The 15,565-nt window shown below is 38.3% G+C and overlaps 1 protein-coding gene across 4 annotated transcripts in view; it reads left to right on the top strand.

Moving 5' to 3' along the window:
• MXI1 (MAX interactor 1, dimerization protein) overlaps positions 1-14,979 on the top strand; it is an 81,927-nt gene extending 66,948 nt beyond the window's left edge. For 3 of the 4 annotated variants that reach the window (XM_027591490.1, XM_027591485.1, XM_027591509.2), the window contains 3 exons: positions 9,008-9,122; positions 9,733-9,904; positions 14,302-14,979. In XM_027591490.1, the coding sequence (XP_027447291.1) occupies positions 9,008-9,122; positions 9,733-9,904; positions 14,302-14,465 (451 nt within the window). In that variant the 3' untranslated portion in view covers positions 14,466-14,979. Of the gene's footprint in view, positions 1-9,007; positions 9,123-9,732; positions 9,905-10,139; positions 10,198-14,301 lie in introns of those variants that run through there. The other variant, XM_027591501.2, reaches the window with a different exon arrangement.
• The last annotated feature ends 586 nt before the right edge of the window (positions 14,980-15,565 follow it).

The following is a 15,565-nucleotide window of genomic DNA, read 5'->3' on the forward strand; positions in this document are numbered from 1 at the left end:
GATGTGTTAATTCTTAGGCCAGAGTGTTTTTTTTCCATTTAATAAAATGTGTCTTTCCTCCTAAGTGAGTATACCCCCTTAAAATGAACTATTATACGAATCACATCTTATTAGTGGGGCCATGTTTAAAAGCATTATGCTATTTTCATTTTATACTTCTAAATGAACATTTACGTTCCAAAGTGTTCTTCAAGTGTGTTGTTTGTGCTGTTGTAGGATCATCATTTTATTAAAGATGAGTAACAATATTTCTTCATTTCCCTCTACGATCCTGGACTGTAATTTGATGTAATAAAAGAGTTGCACTGGGCTGTGGGTAAGAGTGGGGCTGTGAGTATTAGACTCACACTTTTATGGAAGAGTAGACTAATGCATTTGTGCATTTTGTGTATAAAACTAGGGCAGTGTCTTACAGAACGTTATCACTGTGTCTCAGATCTGACTTGCCAGCACGTAGGAAGTTTGTTTTGGTTTCAGAATGTACTTTACCCCATGGTGGCTGGCAGGGTACAATACTATTGACATCACTGTGTTTCAAATAGAAAATTAACAAGTAGCTACTGTTGTGATTGCGGATTGCCTTCCCAGTCCCTCTGGGAGAATGCTTTTTCTTTGGACAGCAACACTTCTCAGCCCCTTGGTACCATTAAATCAGCCCATGGGGGCTGCCAGAATAGAGATGAACACCAACAAAAAGATGAAGACTAGGAAAACTCTTACTAATGCAAAAATCTTTAATCAGTTTCCAAATTGATGTGAAAGATAAATAATTGTTAAAAATTCCTCTCCCACCCACTGCTAAGTTTTGACAGTAGGCCAGGTTCAGAGCCTGATCTCTCCAGAGAGGAGTATCCTTTCCCTCCACCCAAACCCCTGGAGAGTTGCCAAAGGAAAATAAGCTATTTTGTGTTTAGAACAAATTGCCACTGTTTTCTCCAGTGATGTAGCCCTATTTCCCAGACTTTGAAACTTGGAATACAGAAAGTTCTTGTGTGACCAAAGAAGAAATATGGTGAATGAATGATCAAGTTTTTTGTTTTTTTTTTTAAACCAAGTACTCATAAACAGATGAGAGGGGATGAGATATATGCAGGGAAGCTAAATTCAGCATAGAATGGACATCAAGTGAACAATTTCTGTTAAATCACTTTGGAAGTTGGGTTCCTTGTGGGGGTTTTCAGTGAAGAACATATGCCTCTGGAACCATATTTTAATTTTTTTTTTTCAAATGTCAAGTTTTCCTTAGAGATGAATGCAGGACAGTTCAAAGAATTGTTCATGTGTTCTGCGCTACAGTCTTCAACTGATCAGCCATCGTGTGATCTTTAAAACTGGGCAGATACTAAAAACTGTTGATTTAATTTTTTCTCTCTCGTGTTGTAGAGTATTTCTTTTTAGACTTTCCTCTCTCATACCTGGGTTTTCTTAGATGTGTCTTTTCTATTTTTTTCTTAGTAATTGTCTTCCTGCCATTATACTTGTTATTATTATTATTTCTTGAACAACAGCTGGAACAGAGGCCAAAGTTAATTCGGTGAAATTTTCTACTTGCTAGGATGCTTATTCATAAGGTTGGAAAGTTGAAATTGGTGACCAAAAAATTATCTGTGAATTTCATTTGACATTATTGTCTTAGTCCTCCATCACCGTAAACACTTTGATAAATCAGTCTAATGGCTGTAATTCTCAGTCCTCTGCTTCACTGTTAAAAGAGATGTAGATCCTAATCAAGAGTGAGGTTGGAGATTGTCAGTTACTCTACATGGTGCCAGTCATCTTTGGTGGTAACCGCAGCTGCACACACAAATTCCCAGTGTATAGTTCTGGCATCCATAAGCAGTTCTTTCATGAATGTCGGCCTGCCATCTGAATATACTGCTTGGAGGCCCCAGTACTGTTACCTCAACTCCTCTCTCCAGAGAGGAGTATCCTTTAGAGTTAGAGAGTCCCAGAAATATCCAGTAGAAATTGTTACATCCCTCCTCCCCACTGTGTGTCAGTTATTCTGTTTGTTATTGGAAAAACCGAGATGGCTAAAAATATGGATTCAGTCTTATCTAGAAAGTAACTAAAATACAGAGTGATTAGTGTGAAAATCAAGTATTAATTTTCTGAGGAAGGGATATAGCAATGAAGGCATCATAGAAGAAATAGTAGTTTGGCTGTGGGCTGATAAATGAGTTAGATGCTCACTCAGTAGACAGTGGAAAGGAGGACATTCCAGCTAGAGAAATGGGTAAATATAAAAGCATATTTGGTTTGTGGAAGAGGTTTGCAAGGGTATGGGTAATGGGAAGTGAGGCAAGAAAGGTAGGCAGAAGGCCAAATTACAGCATCTTGAAACATAAAAATCACTACTGGCATCTTTTAAAATTTTTACCACATCTAGTTCAGTGACCTGGAGCAGCTCATTGTTTACTGGTGATCATTGCTGTTGACTGAATGGCACTTCATCCTCTTCATATCTCTGAGATGTAAAGACTAAATAAAATTTCAGCCTACATGGAATCTGTGGAGTTTGAGACAGAATATTATCATTTTTTGTCATTAATTTATTGACTACTCACTTCTCTCACCGTCTCTTCTCCCCGACTCCACTTTCTGTCCCTCTCTAAACCTTTGAAAATCATAATCCCAGTTATGATTCAGAAGTGATGTTCTGAATTCTAAAGCTCTATAGTGATCTGTAGTAATTTGCTCTAGTAGTTTGAACATAGATTCCTGGGGGTCTTGGGATGTGGTGTAAAATAATGCAAGATTTATTTGAAGGTTTTTTTTTGGCCTTAAAAGTACACTTTGCGGGGCGCCTGAGTGGCTCAGTCATTAAGCGACTGCCTTTGGCTCAGGTCATGATCCCAGGGTCCTGGGATCAAGCCCTGCATGGGGCTCCCTGCTCCGTGGGAAGCCTGCTTCTCCCTCTCCCCCTCCCCCTGCTTGTGTTCTCTCTCTCGCTGTCTCTCTCTCTGTCAAATAAATAAAATCTTTTTAAAAAAAAGTACACTTTGTATTATTTGTGCTTATTTTCATATAAAATATTGTTTTCTTTCAAATCTTTGAGGAAAAGTATGACTTCTGGACGGCATACTACTGTATATTTAACCATCTGGCTGTAAATACTCTCTGGCTTTCCACCCTAAGAACTACTTAGATTTTATTGAGAGAGTGATTTTAAAAAGTCTTCCAAGAGTGAGTAATGTTTATCTCAACTTTAACTGATTTTGTTTAATTGTATATCGATAAGCCTTTCAGTGCTAAGGTGGACAATGTGACTATAGAATAATTCATATTATTATAATATTACATGGTGTATATAATTTATATAATTCACCGCTTCATTATAGCACTTGCTGATATTTCTCTCTGGTTATTTTACAAGATATCAATTGAATTAAAAGGAATATAATGAAAGCAACTTTTTTTTTTTTTAAATGAGAAGGGAGTCCTAGCTATTCTCCTGTGTTTTTGTTTTGTTGTCCTCAAGCCCCGCGACACCACAGTCAGCTCTGATGCTAGGGAAATGCCATTTACCACCATTTACCAAGTTACTGCCTGACAGTTAATAGCTTACTTATTTTTTGTGAAGCAGATAATATGTAAGTTGTAAGTGAAACATGTATTTAGCACATGCTATTTTACGGGAATAAATAATAAGTTTTCTTATTTCACAAACAGAATAAGCTGAACAGCAGAATATCATCATATTTGTTTTCATAAATAAGACAGATCCACGAATAGCATGATGTACTTGATATCTGGATTCATTTTGAATGTCCTTTTTCATAAAAAAAAAAGAGATAGGCATATTTTTTTTGTGTATCTTTAGAGATTTTCAGAAGATTCTCAACACAGTATATATTAGAGAAACATTGAAATAAGAATGTGTCAGATAAGCAGCTAATTGCTGATTGCTGTCATGTGCAGAAGTGTTGTGTAGGGAGTTGGGAAACCTGGCCACAAGCCACTGCAGCTTTGAAGAGTGTGCCTCAAGGGAGGACTCTCAGCCCATCGCGTAACATTCAGCCGAGAGGAAAGTAAAGTACTGTCCCTATCCCTTGACTTGTTTTCCATTTTGATTTAGTTACTTGGCAAAGTCTTGGTATCCCGTAGTGGAGGAATGAAAGACAAGCGAGTTCCAATGAAGGACCGTGCCTCCAAGGGCATCAGCCAATGGATGGTTTGTGAGGCCAGGCAGGTGTTAAATTTCATATTGTTGTTGGGCAGAGGGATTCGAGTTTCAAGAGACGACTTGAAAAACATCATCCTATGGTACTTGCAATTTTTTTCTGAAAGGGAATTCTTTCCTCTCTCCTCCCTCAACACGGTATGCTGTTGTGGTTAATATACCTACGCTTTAAAATATCACAGCTACTAGGAGGGGCCATTTTATAGCAAAATCATTTCCCCTCATGTTCTGTGATATTTCAGTTTGGCAGTAGAGTTTACAAGGTTTGAAATCAAAGCAGCGTTGGTTCCTTCAGGGAAAAAGGATCCCAATCTACCAAAATAAAAGCCAAACAGACTCTTAATTGTTCCTTTTTCCACAAGGGGCTTGCCCTTTTTGAAGGTGTGGGTTAGTTTGATAGAACTTTCTCTCCAACAAGGTTAGTCACTGGAAATTGCCTCTTCCCCTGGGTAAAACCCACTTTTAAATCTATTTTAAAACAGACCTCAAAGTGTCTTTGAAAATAAAAGTGCTTTGGCATTCTCCATTCTCTTGCCCCCTCCTTCTCAGCCAGGAGATTCCAGTTTTCTCACAGGGCACCCCTACTGCAGTGTCTAATCCTCATGCTAAATTAGGAAAGATTTACATTTTATAGTTTTTACTGAGCTCTCCATGTGTTGTGAAAAGTTAAATAAATGCTAACAAGGGGGCTGAATTTTTTTCTCGTTTTCCATCAAGGCTAGTTGCATAAATTTTATAATCTCAGGTTTTTCTATTGGTTGTTAGTCTGGTGTTCATCGAAACATTCAGAACATCAGCCTTAACTTTCCCCAACCTTTTTTTTTTTAATTTTAAAGATTTACTTATTTATTTTAGAGAGCACCGGTGAGCACGAGCAGGGGGAGGGGCAGAGGGAGAGAATCTCCAGCAGACTCCTCACTGAATGCAGAGCCTGACACGGGGCTTGATCTCACAACCCTGAGATTATGACCTGAGCGAAATCAAGAGTTGGATGCTCAACTGAGCCCCCAGGCACCCTTCTCACCCCCAACCTTCTTAACCTGCTTTGACTAAAGGTTCAGGACTATGCCATTCATGAATCCTTGTTCTCTATGTCAACTCTTCTACTCCTTGGAGATTTGAAAAATATCACCTTATGCTACTTGCAAATTTTTTCTCAGTGCGTAAGGATTTTCAAATCAAACCAAGGTTGGTTTTTTTTTTTTTTTTCCCTCTTGTCCTCTTTTCTTCCTCCAGTGTCTTATGGTCCATGATTTGGCAACGCCATACTGGAGGCTCCTGAGCCACCAGTCACATGAGAATGAAGGCAAGAAAAGAAAGGACCAGATGGCATCAAAAGATATGTCTTTCTAGGTCGTTGGTGGTTAAGCTTGCAATCTGGTTTACCAGCAGGGAGACTATGGGGGAAAGGATGGAGGGCAGCACAGCACATTGTAAGGGAAGAAGAATTCTGCCATACAGTGTGTTTCAGTAATCTGCTGGGGAGAAAAGTTACACATCAAGGTGAGTGAGTTTTCTGATTAGACTTCCCAGTTTACAGTCACAGGGTATCACATTGCTCTTGGAAGGGTGAATTTACCTAAAACTGGCATAATAAGCACGTGTGGAAAACTGTGTGCAGTATTTGGATGGCAGCTTTGAAAAGTGTGGCTCCCACTTGGTCAGTTTCTGTCCTTCAAATGCCATTAACCTTTTGTTACTCTATTCTCCAAATGTCTGATTGTCTTACAAGTATAAAAACTGGAGGAAATGACATTTGGCTCTCACAGAGAGACCTTTCCCCACAGGAGAGCAGAGGACATCATTTACCATTCATTCTTCATACTCCTACCTATTTTAGAGGATTGTATGTATAAAACATGCAAAATGGCATCCCTGGTCTTTGTGAGACATGATAACTCAGGGTATATTTTCTTAAGCTGTAACTTGGAGCACATTTATAATTACTTGACTTGAAGAAATGTTCAATAGTGGCTAATAAAAAATATTTTAGAGGGTAGTCTGCCTTTGCCATTCATCTGGCCATCTTACATGGTGACTCCCTTGGCCCGGGCAGATTCTGATTTGTCAGTGCTTTTGCAGACCACCAGACTGCTGAACTTGGCTGATATTTCCATACAAAATTCCAGCTTCGTTGTTTTCCCCTGAAAGAAAAAAGTAACTTGATTTCAATATATGAACTTGAGTCCTATACTCTTTTAATTACCTTGAAAAGCCTTGCTTTTTCATAGACAAATTCAGTATCCCTCAAGTCCAAAGTCAAGTTTCAGCTTCTCTTATAAGTCTGCTTTCTCCAGTTACAATCTCCCCTTTTATTCAGATTCTGTTGCCCTGGATTTCTGTATGACTCATTTCATTATGAACAAAATGAAACCAAACAATATGTTTCATTCTGTAGTCTAGATTATAAACTCTTAAAGTTCACGTTTCTTTTTTGACTTCTACCACTCACGCAAGTGTGTGGAATATTGCTGAATACACAAAGTCATGTAGTAAATATATATCTCAATAAGAAGAAGAAAGAGAAAAAAACATAGACATTTTAATATTATGTTAGTTGATTGCTACCTAGATTTTAATGTGACTTAGATCTCACAAAACAAAAAGTGACCCAGCCATTTTTTCCTTGATGTAAAACTCCCGTAAGGAGTCATTCTGAAGTTCCTTAAACTCAATGTAAAAGATATTTCCTGTATATGCACTGAATTTCTGGGGTTAAGAAAATAAAATTGACAAATTATTCTTGTGGCAACATGTTAACTTTGTTAGTTGCTCTATTAACTTTTTTAGATGACTGAATTCAGAGCCCCCTTGGGAGCCTCTAGTTATTAGCGAAACAACCACCAATCTTTCTCTCCATCCTCCAGTCGTATATGAGTGCAGTTGTGAGGCATATCCTATAATTCTAATGAAGAGTTTAAAGGTACTTTTTACTATGGATTTTTTTGTTTTGTTTTTTGTTGTTTTAGTCTGCTCAGCAAAAGCACTCAGTGATCATGTGAGTCCTCACTTAAGAGGTTTTCCAGTTAAAAATGAGAATTTTACTAAAGGTTCTATGATTTGGGGTAGCATAGCAGGAGAGCAGAATGACTTTAAAATTGTTAAATCTCATTAAGGGGAATTCATTGATATACCTTTAATTTAGGGGAAAATTTAAAATTCCCTTATCTACAGCAGATATGTCAGATTTCAGCCTGGAGCCAACTATTAGATTTGAGTTACTGAATTCAGTAAAGAGATTTGGAATGGAAATACTAATGGACCCCTAACTATAGCTGGGGTAGTGGGTATTGGAAGAATCTTGACAGTTCATTACCACACCTCTGACCTCACTACCCTTAATCATCCTTGCTTGTCAGTGACATAATTGGTTGCTTATTGTCTTCTCCTGCCCCGCTTTCAAATTGCTAGCATTTGAGAATTTCACTTATTATTTCTTGTGTATTAAGACCAAGAAAGCACAGTTTGGTGGGTGAACTATAAGCCATTTTGGCCCTCTTTGAGAGGATGATGTGTTTTGTTCCTGGTGCAATTGAGACAGTTGCTGAATGGTCAAATTATAACTCTTTAGGGAATAAGGATAACCTGTGAACACGTTTGTGGATTTTCTTTTCAGATATACTGTTTATTAATTGCTGAATTATGTTATGCTTATGAAGCACAGAACCAAAGATGTGGACCAGCATTGTTTTAGTGTACAATTATGTACCCAGAACTCTCATCATGGTGATCATAGTACCTTTAGGATACAGGGAAGGTAAATCCATGAGACTCTGTGCTGAAGTTGCCCATAGGATGGGTGGATTAAAGAATGCAATAATTTTTGTAAAGAATTTTGTCAGGGTGCCTGAGTGGCTCAGTTGGTTAAGCACCTGCCTTCGGCTCAGGTCATGATCCCAAGGTCCTGGGATGAAGCCCCATGTTGGACTTCCTGCTCAGCGGAGAGCCTGCTTCTCTCTCCCTCTGCCCTCCCCTGATTGTGCTCTCTCATTCTCTCAAATAAATAAATAAAAATCTTGAAAAAAAAATTTTACCTAGCTTTTTCCCATGTGTAGAAAATTGGGGGTATGATAATGAGAGAGAGAGGAGAGGGGCAGAAATAAAAATTTAAAACTAATTGGCTGGTACACTGAGATATTAGGAAACAGGTGTTTATGGGTGGTTGTTTCAATGGCTGAAGTTGACCACAGAGCCATATATTTTGCCTAACCCTGTTCTAGCTGATCACACAGTTTTGCTGTTGCTAATGTGCTGAATCATATGAAGTTGCCATTTTTATAAGTGAGAATTGTATGTCAGGAATTTTCTGTGGTTCATCCTAGTACATAACAACATGTGACACTGCAGGATGGCTACAGTTGTAGAGAGAGGTGTGTGTAAAAGATGGGAGGGGAGAAATGGAAATCCATGAGCAATTTATACCCCGTGGGGTACTCCAGCTGGAAACTGCTGCTCTAGCCTGTGGTTCTAGGCGTTCAAAATCAGGTACAATTAATTGCCCTAGTATGCTTTCCTACTTCCACATTAATACAGTTGGAGACAGTTTAAGGGGGTGGCTTAAAAATTAAATAAACTCTGACAGAGATTACCACTGGGGATAATAATCTGAGGTGACCGAGTCTGTAGAGTACAACAGAAATGGCGGAGACTGAAAACCAGCAGGCATGCCTGTACTTGCACATCCTTTGAAACTGAAGAATTAGGGGTGTAACACGGATAGAGACTAAATAATCTGTGAATTAATATTTGTCTTAAAATGGGTTTTAGGATGTTTCTAGTGGAATATTCAGGCTGTGCTGATTTCATTTTTGTTGTCTTTTGTAGACGAGCTCATCTGCGCCTGTGTTTAGAACGCTTGAAAGTTCTGATTCCACTAGGACCAGACTGTACCAGGCACACAACACTTGGTTTGCTTAACAAAGCCAAAGCACACATCAAGGTGAGAATTTCTTTCATATTTGTACATGATTGTCTCAGCCCTTGTTTCATTATAAGCAGTGCTTCCTATTCATAAACATCAGCTAGCTCACTGTGTCCTCCTCAATAACTGACCTCAAGAGGAATCTTTCTGAAAACTTATCAGCTAACCTGATGGGAGCAACGTAACCTGATTAAATTGTTTTGACAGCATGGTCATTTGAGGAGCTGGGAATACTAGGAATTCAACAATTGCTCTGCTGACCGGCAGAAGGAACGCAGTTGTGCCCTCTGGTGGAGATGACTTTATTTGGCTGTGTCCCTCAGTATTTTTCCATCGAACTACAGTGCAGAATAAGTTTCTCTTTCATGGAGATAACTTTACAGACTTTGAGAATTTCATACTGTTCTAGTAATGTAGCATTCATTACGCACACACACACACAAAAGAAAGAACTATTTTGGTGTTTAAAAATATGTATTTATGTATGTTTTTATATACACACACACACATATACTTGTATATTCATTCATATTTTCTCTACCAAAGAAGAAATCTTTTAAGTTGTTAGGTAAAAATGAATTTTATTGTTTGTACTGGACTGTACACAAGTATCATTTTATCATTTTAGAAACTTGAAGAAGCTGAGAGGAAGAGCCAGCACCAGCTAGAGAACTTGGAACGAGAACAGAGATTTTTAAAGCGGCGACTGGAACAGCTGCAGGGTCCTCAGGAGATGGAACGAATACGAATGGACAGCATCGGGTCAACTATTTCTTCAGATCGTTCTGATTCAGAGCGAGGTAAGCGGTTTGCTTCTTCCCTAATGAAATACTAAGCATCCCTGTATCTAAATAGAGGCAGGGTAAGTTGGAAAGCACTGTATTTGCTTTCTTCTCTTTAGCCAATACTGCACCATTCTGGATTTTGTGCAGTCACAACATTGTCTAGCAATGCCTGAATGAACTATAAAACTTTTTTTCCTTATTATGTAGTTATATATTTTTAACTTTCTACTTTGAAACAATTTTTTTTAAGATTTTATTTGAGAGAGAGAGACAAAGATAGCGACAGAGAACGTGAGCTGTGAGAAGGAGAAGCAGACTCCCCGCTGAGCAGGGAGCCCGACGCAAGGCTCTCTCCCAGGACCCTGGGATCGTGACCATGAGCCGACGGCAGACGCATAACCGACTAAGCCACCCAGGCGCCCCTCTACTTTGAAACAATTTTAAACTTACAGAGAAGTTGTGTCTTCTGTAGAAAATTGTAGAGTTCTCATATACTCTTCACCCAGGTTTCCCTACTGTTAACATCTTTTGTAGACATAATACAATCACTGCAACCAGAAAATTAACATTCATGTTATATTATTAATCTATAGACCTTACTCAAATTTCACCAGTTTTCCCACTAATGTCCTTTGTCGGATCTAGGATCCAATGCAGGATCCAACATTGCATTAGATAGTTCTTCCATCTCTATGACCGTGACACTTTTGAAGAGTATTGGCCAGTCATTTTATAGTGTCTGATGTTTTCTCATTAAGTTGATGTTATACATTTAGGGGGAAGAAATATCACAGAGTGATTTGTGCCCTTCTCAATTCATTATATTAGGAAGATACATGATGTTGATATGTTTTATAATTGGTGATGTTAATTTTTATGTCTGTATTTTAAAGTACCACACCCTTCATTTCTCTTTCCATCCGTCCCAGAACATTTGTCTTTGGCAGAATGAAAGACCAAGAATCAACCAAAAATTTTGTTTGAATTTTACTGATCTGTTCATCTAAAGTTCCCACCACATCAGGCCTCCCAACACAATAGAAGATCCCAGAGGTGAACTCTCATGATTTTAAGCTTTATATTAGGGAAAATAGAGCTCACGAGATCTTGAGGATTCTAAAACAAAAAAGGAATTGTTTGTAAAATTTGTTTTGACTTTTTTATTATGGAAATTTTCAAACATACACAAAAGTAGAATAGAATATTGAATTCTCATGTACCCATCATCCAGTTTGAACAGCTGACAACATTCTGCCATTCTTTCATTGATTCTCCACCCCCTCATCCTCACTGTTTTTTCTGGAATGTTTTAAGTCAAATCCCAGATAACATTGTTATTTTGTCCCTAAATACTTCAGTATGTATCTTTAATAAATGGGACTTAAAAAATAATCATAATGCTATTATATCCCACAAAATTAATAAAGTCAGATAATCTTATTTAATGTCGAATACCATCAATTTCTGATAGATTTTCTCAAAGACGGCATTTTACCATTGGTGTGTTTGAAGTAGAATTCCAAACCAAGTCCATATTGCATTTGTTCATGCCTTTTATGATACTTTTCATCTATAATAGTTCTCACTTCCACATTTTTTTCTCCCCAGTGCCATTTATTTGTTGTAGAAACAGAATCATTTTGGGGCACTTGGGTGGCACAGTCGGTTGAGCATCTGACCCTTGGTTTCAACTCAGATAGTGATCTTGGGGTAGTGAGATCGAGTCCCCCATGTCAGGCTCTGTGCAGAGTCTGCTTGGGATTCTCTCTCCCTCTGTCTCTCCCCCCACTGTCCACTCTCTCTCATATAAATAAATAAATCTTAAAGAAATAAAAAGGAACGGAGTCATTTTTCTTATAGAACTTCCCATGTTCTAGATTTGGCTGATAGAATCCGCATGGCATCATTTAACATACTCTTCTGTCCCTATTTCCTGTAAACTGGTTGGTGGATCTAGTGGCTTGATTAAATTCAGGTTCTTTTTTTGAGGCTGGAATACTTCAGAGGTGGTGCTGATACATTTATGCAAATCTCAACCTTTCACTTAATAGTTTTAGCAATCATTAATGATGGTCCCCATTATTATTTTATTAGGTATTACAAATAGTATTTTCTAATTCTGACATTCTTTTCACATTTATTAACTTTTTTAAATAACATTTCCTCATCAACTTTTTTGGTTACCCTGAAATCAAGTCCATATAGGGAAGATGGGATAAAATGCTTTAAAAAAAATTTTTTTTTGTCAATTTTCTGAATTAATGAATCGGTCGGTGTCTTAGCAACCTCCAGAGGTAACAGGGTTTTTTTGTTTTGCTATTTGGTTTTGATTATCTTATGAACTCCTAGGTTTTCTTTTTTTTTCTTTTTTAAAGATTTTATTTATTTGACAGAGAGAGACACAGCGAGAGAGGGAACACAAGCAGGGGGAGTGGGAGAGGGAGAAGCAGGCTTCCCGCCGAGCAGGGAGCCCGATGCGGGGCTCGATCCCAGGACCCTGGGATCATGACCTGAGCCGAAGGCAGATGCTTAATGACTGCATTAACCAGGCGCCCCAGGTTTTCATGTTTTGAATGTGTTCCAATCCATTGTATTCTTTTTATTCTAATACTCAAATTTCCCATATTCCATAGAAACATTTCAAATTGATTTTTGATCCCTTTTAACACAACCCTAAGAGTCCTTGGGTTTGTTGCTGTTGTTTTGCTGTTTAAGTTTGTTTTTATGTGGCAGTTTTAGAGAACAGAAGTTTAACCAGAGGCAGCAGCAGGAACCTCAGGGACATGCTACATTTATGAATGACAGTGAGGTGTAGAAGGAATGACCCCAAATTAAGAGGCAGACCTTGATCCTAGTCTTTCTTCTACTGGTTACTGGCTGTGTGACTTTGTCAGGTCTGCAGGCTTTAGCTGCCCTTCCTGCTGTTAACTCCTCCTTGTACTCACCCCACCTCCAAATTTGAGAAAGAGTGTGTCTTCATCATTATAGTTCCCATTTTTTTAGTAGTCCCCATGTGCTACTACCTCTTTCCCAGTATTACAAGGGACTTTTAGGAATATCTCTAGTTCACTGGGCTAGCACAGTCTCTCATTTTACTTTGTTATGATTGAGCAGAGCAAGCTCTGCTGGATAGGGTGTTTTGATTCCATTTTCCAGTTGTAGGTTGGATGAGTATTCTGTGATACCAGGAAACACCAAATAGCCTGTGAAGCATTATGGATGTAAAACAAATAGTTATGAATTCATAGGATTGTTTGTACAGCTTGTTTGGACAGATGCCTGCATTTTAGAAACAGATTTCTAAACCTTTTTGAAGCAACAAGCCCTTTTGAAAATTATACTCTTTGAAATAACTTACTCTGTCGTCTTGGGCTCAGCAAGAATTCACTTTTCCTAAAAGCAATTGTGATCAGTATGAACCCTTAGAGTCAGTGCCAAATATGAAACATCAGACTTTGAGCTTAAAAGAATTGAAGGATCTTGAGTTTGTTCTAGCTGTTATGGGACAGAACAGTTTTTCAACTGCCTTTTGGTTTTTAAAATGTGTATTTTATGTAGTATTGGTGATTGTATATGTAGTATTTAACAAACTGTTGGTAGCTGGTCATATGTGTTTAGGGATTTTTGAAAAAAATCATGTTTGATTTTGAAGTAAAGTTAAATACCATTACTGAAATGCCTTTACTGTAATCTTTGCTATTGATCTCACTATAACTCAGAGGCTTTTAAGGCTCACACCCTCATTTCAAGCCATATTTGATGCAAGAAAATTAAATCAAATTGAAGACAAATCCCTCAGAGTTCACTCTATAATGACTGGCTTAGTTCAGTTACTGAATAGTCAAAGGTCTTTATAATGAATCCTAGAAGTCTGTAGAACTGTCTGTAGAATGAGACTGCCAAAGGCAAGAATAAATGGATAAATTTTCTATACTTGATCTTAGCCAAAAGGCCGAGAAGTGATAATGGATAAATTTTCTAGTTCACCTATACTAAGTTGATGCTTTTTCCCCTTTTTAAGGCAACTCTGATTAATAAACAACACTGAGAATTAGTTTCTAGTTTAATGCAAGACAGATGTTGTTAAACCACTTGGGGTTGGGATCTTTTAATATTAAGCATTAATTCCCAAATAGGCTGAGTGCTTTTGGTGGGAGGTCCAGACGGACTGGCGTCAATGGCTTTAGTAAACTTGCTGATTGAGACCACCACTGGATACCAGACATTCCCCTTTGCAAAATATATCCCTGTATCTCTTCACCTTCAGTTACTTCTGTTATCCAGAGATCACTGATAATAAGCTTGTATAATTATTTTACACTACAAAAAATAATCACTTTTTCTTATGCCCTTTTCTCATTAGTTTTTGAAAGTGCAGATTACTAATGTTCTTCCTTTTTTCTCTTTGGCAGAGGAGATTGAAGTGGATGTTGAAAGCACAGAGTTCTCCCATGGAGAAGTGGACAATATCAGTACCACCAGCATCAGTGACATTGATGACCACAGCAGCCTGCAGAGTATTGGGAGTGACGAGGGTTACTCCAGTGCCAGTGTCAAACTTTCGTTCACTTCCTAGAACCCAGCATGACATAACAGTGCAGGGCAAAATATTCACTGGGCCAAGTCAATCCAAACAATCTCTTAAATTGGGTTCATGATGCAGTCTCTTTAAAACTAAACAAAGCTATACTTGAACAAAAGGGTCAAAAGACCTCTATTTAAGCAATTACTTAGCAAAAAGTGGGGCCGAGCCTCCCCAGCAGAACAAATACTCATAATATTCATATTTGAAAATCACAGTTTCTAATGGCAGCAGAAAACTTGGAGAAATTTTCTTGATTTAGTTGATTTGAAAGAGGACATTGGAGATTGTCCTCTTTTTCTTCTGCAGTTTGCTCGTAATACAATGAGTAGACACAATTTAAGGATGGGGTTATGAACCCTTCCTGAGTTTTATGGTCCTAAAAACAAAATCAAACCTATAGTAATGGGAAGACAGGATAATCAGGCGTTAACTTGGATAGCCGAACAGCTATCAAAACTCAGCCTGGGACAGCTTCTCATGAAGCCTGTGGATGATCAATTCTTGAAAAAAAAAAAAAAAAAAAAAGGCAAGCTCATTTCATGCTCTGCAAAAGGAGAGACTCCCATGAAGCCTTTTGAAAGGGATCATCATGCAGCTCAGCTTTCTGTTGGATTCCATGCTAAGCAAGCTAACCGTATCCTGCATTGTTAGCAGTAGGGCACCCGACCGCCAGCTCGACAGTCAGCTGCCCCAGGCCCTTGGGCTGCACGGGGCAGTCTGTGTCTAATAGCCTCTACCACACAGGGCCTAGGAATTCGGATTGAGGGGCCAGAAGGAAAAAGCTCTCCATGCCTCTGTGTCTGCGTGGGCCAGAAGAATTGTGCACGCAGATTAGCAGGCCAAGGTCTGAGCCACGGCAGCATTTTTATTTCAGATTTTGATAACTGTTTGTATGTGTTGAAAACCAAAATGACATCTTTTTAAAGCTTGTCCATAAAAAAACATAGATGTCTTTTATAGTGGAAAAACACATGGGAAAAAAAATCATCTATTTTGATGCAGCATTTGATAATGATAAAACACCTCACACCTCACTCTTTATAGTGCACAAAATGATTGAGGTCTGGGCTAGGTAGAAAAAAGGTCAATGC

This window comes from Zalophus californianus, chromosome 15 (genome assembly GCF_009762305.2).
Source record: "Zalophus californianus isolate mZalCal1 chromosome 15, mZalCal1.pri.v2, whole genome shotgun sequence".
Lineage (NCBI taxonomy): Eukaryota > Metazoa > Chordata > Mammalia > Carnivora > Otariidae > Zalophus > Zalophus californianus.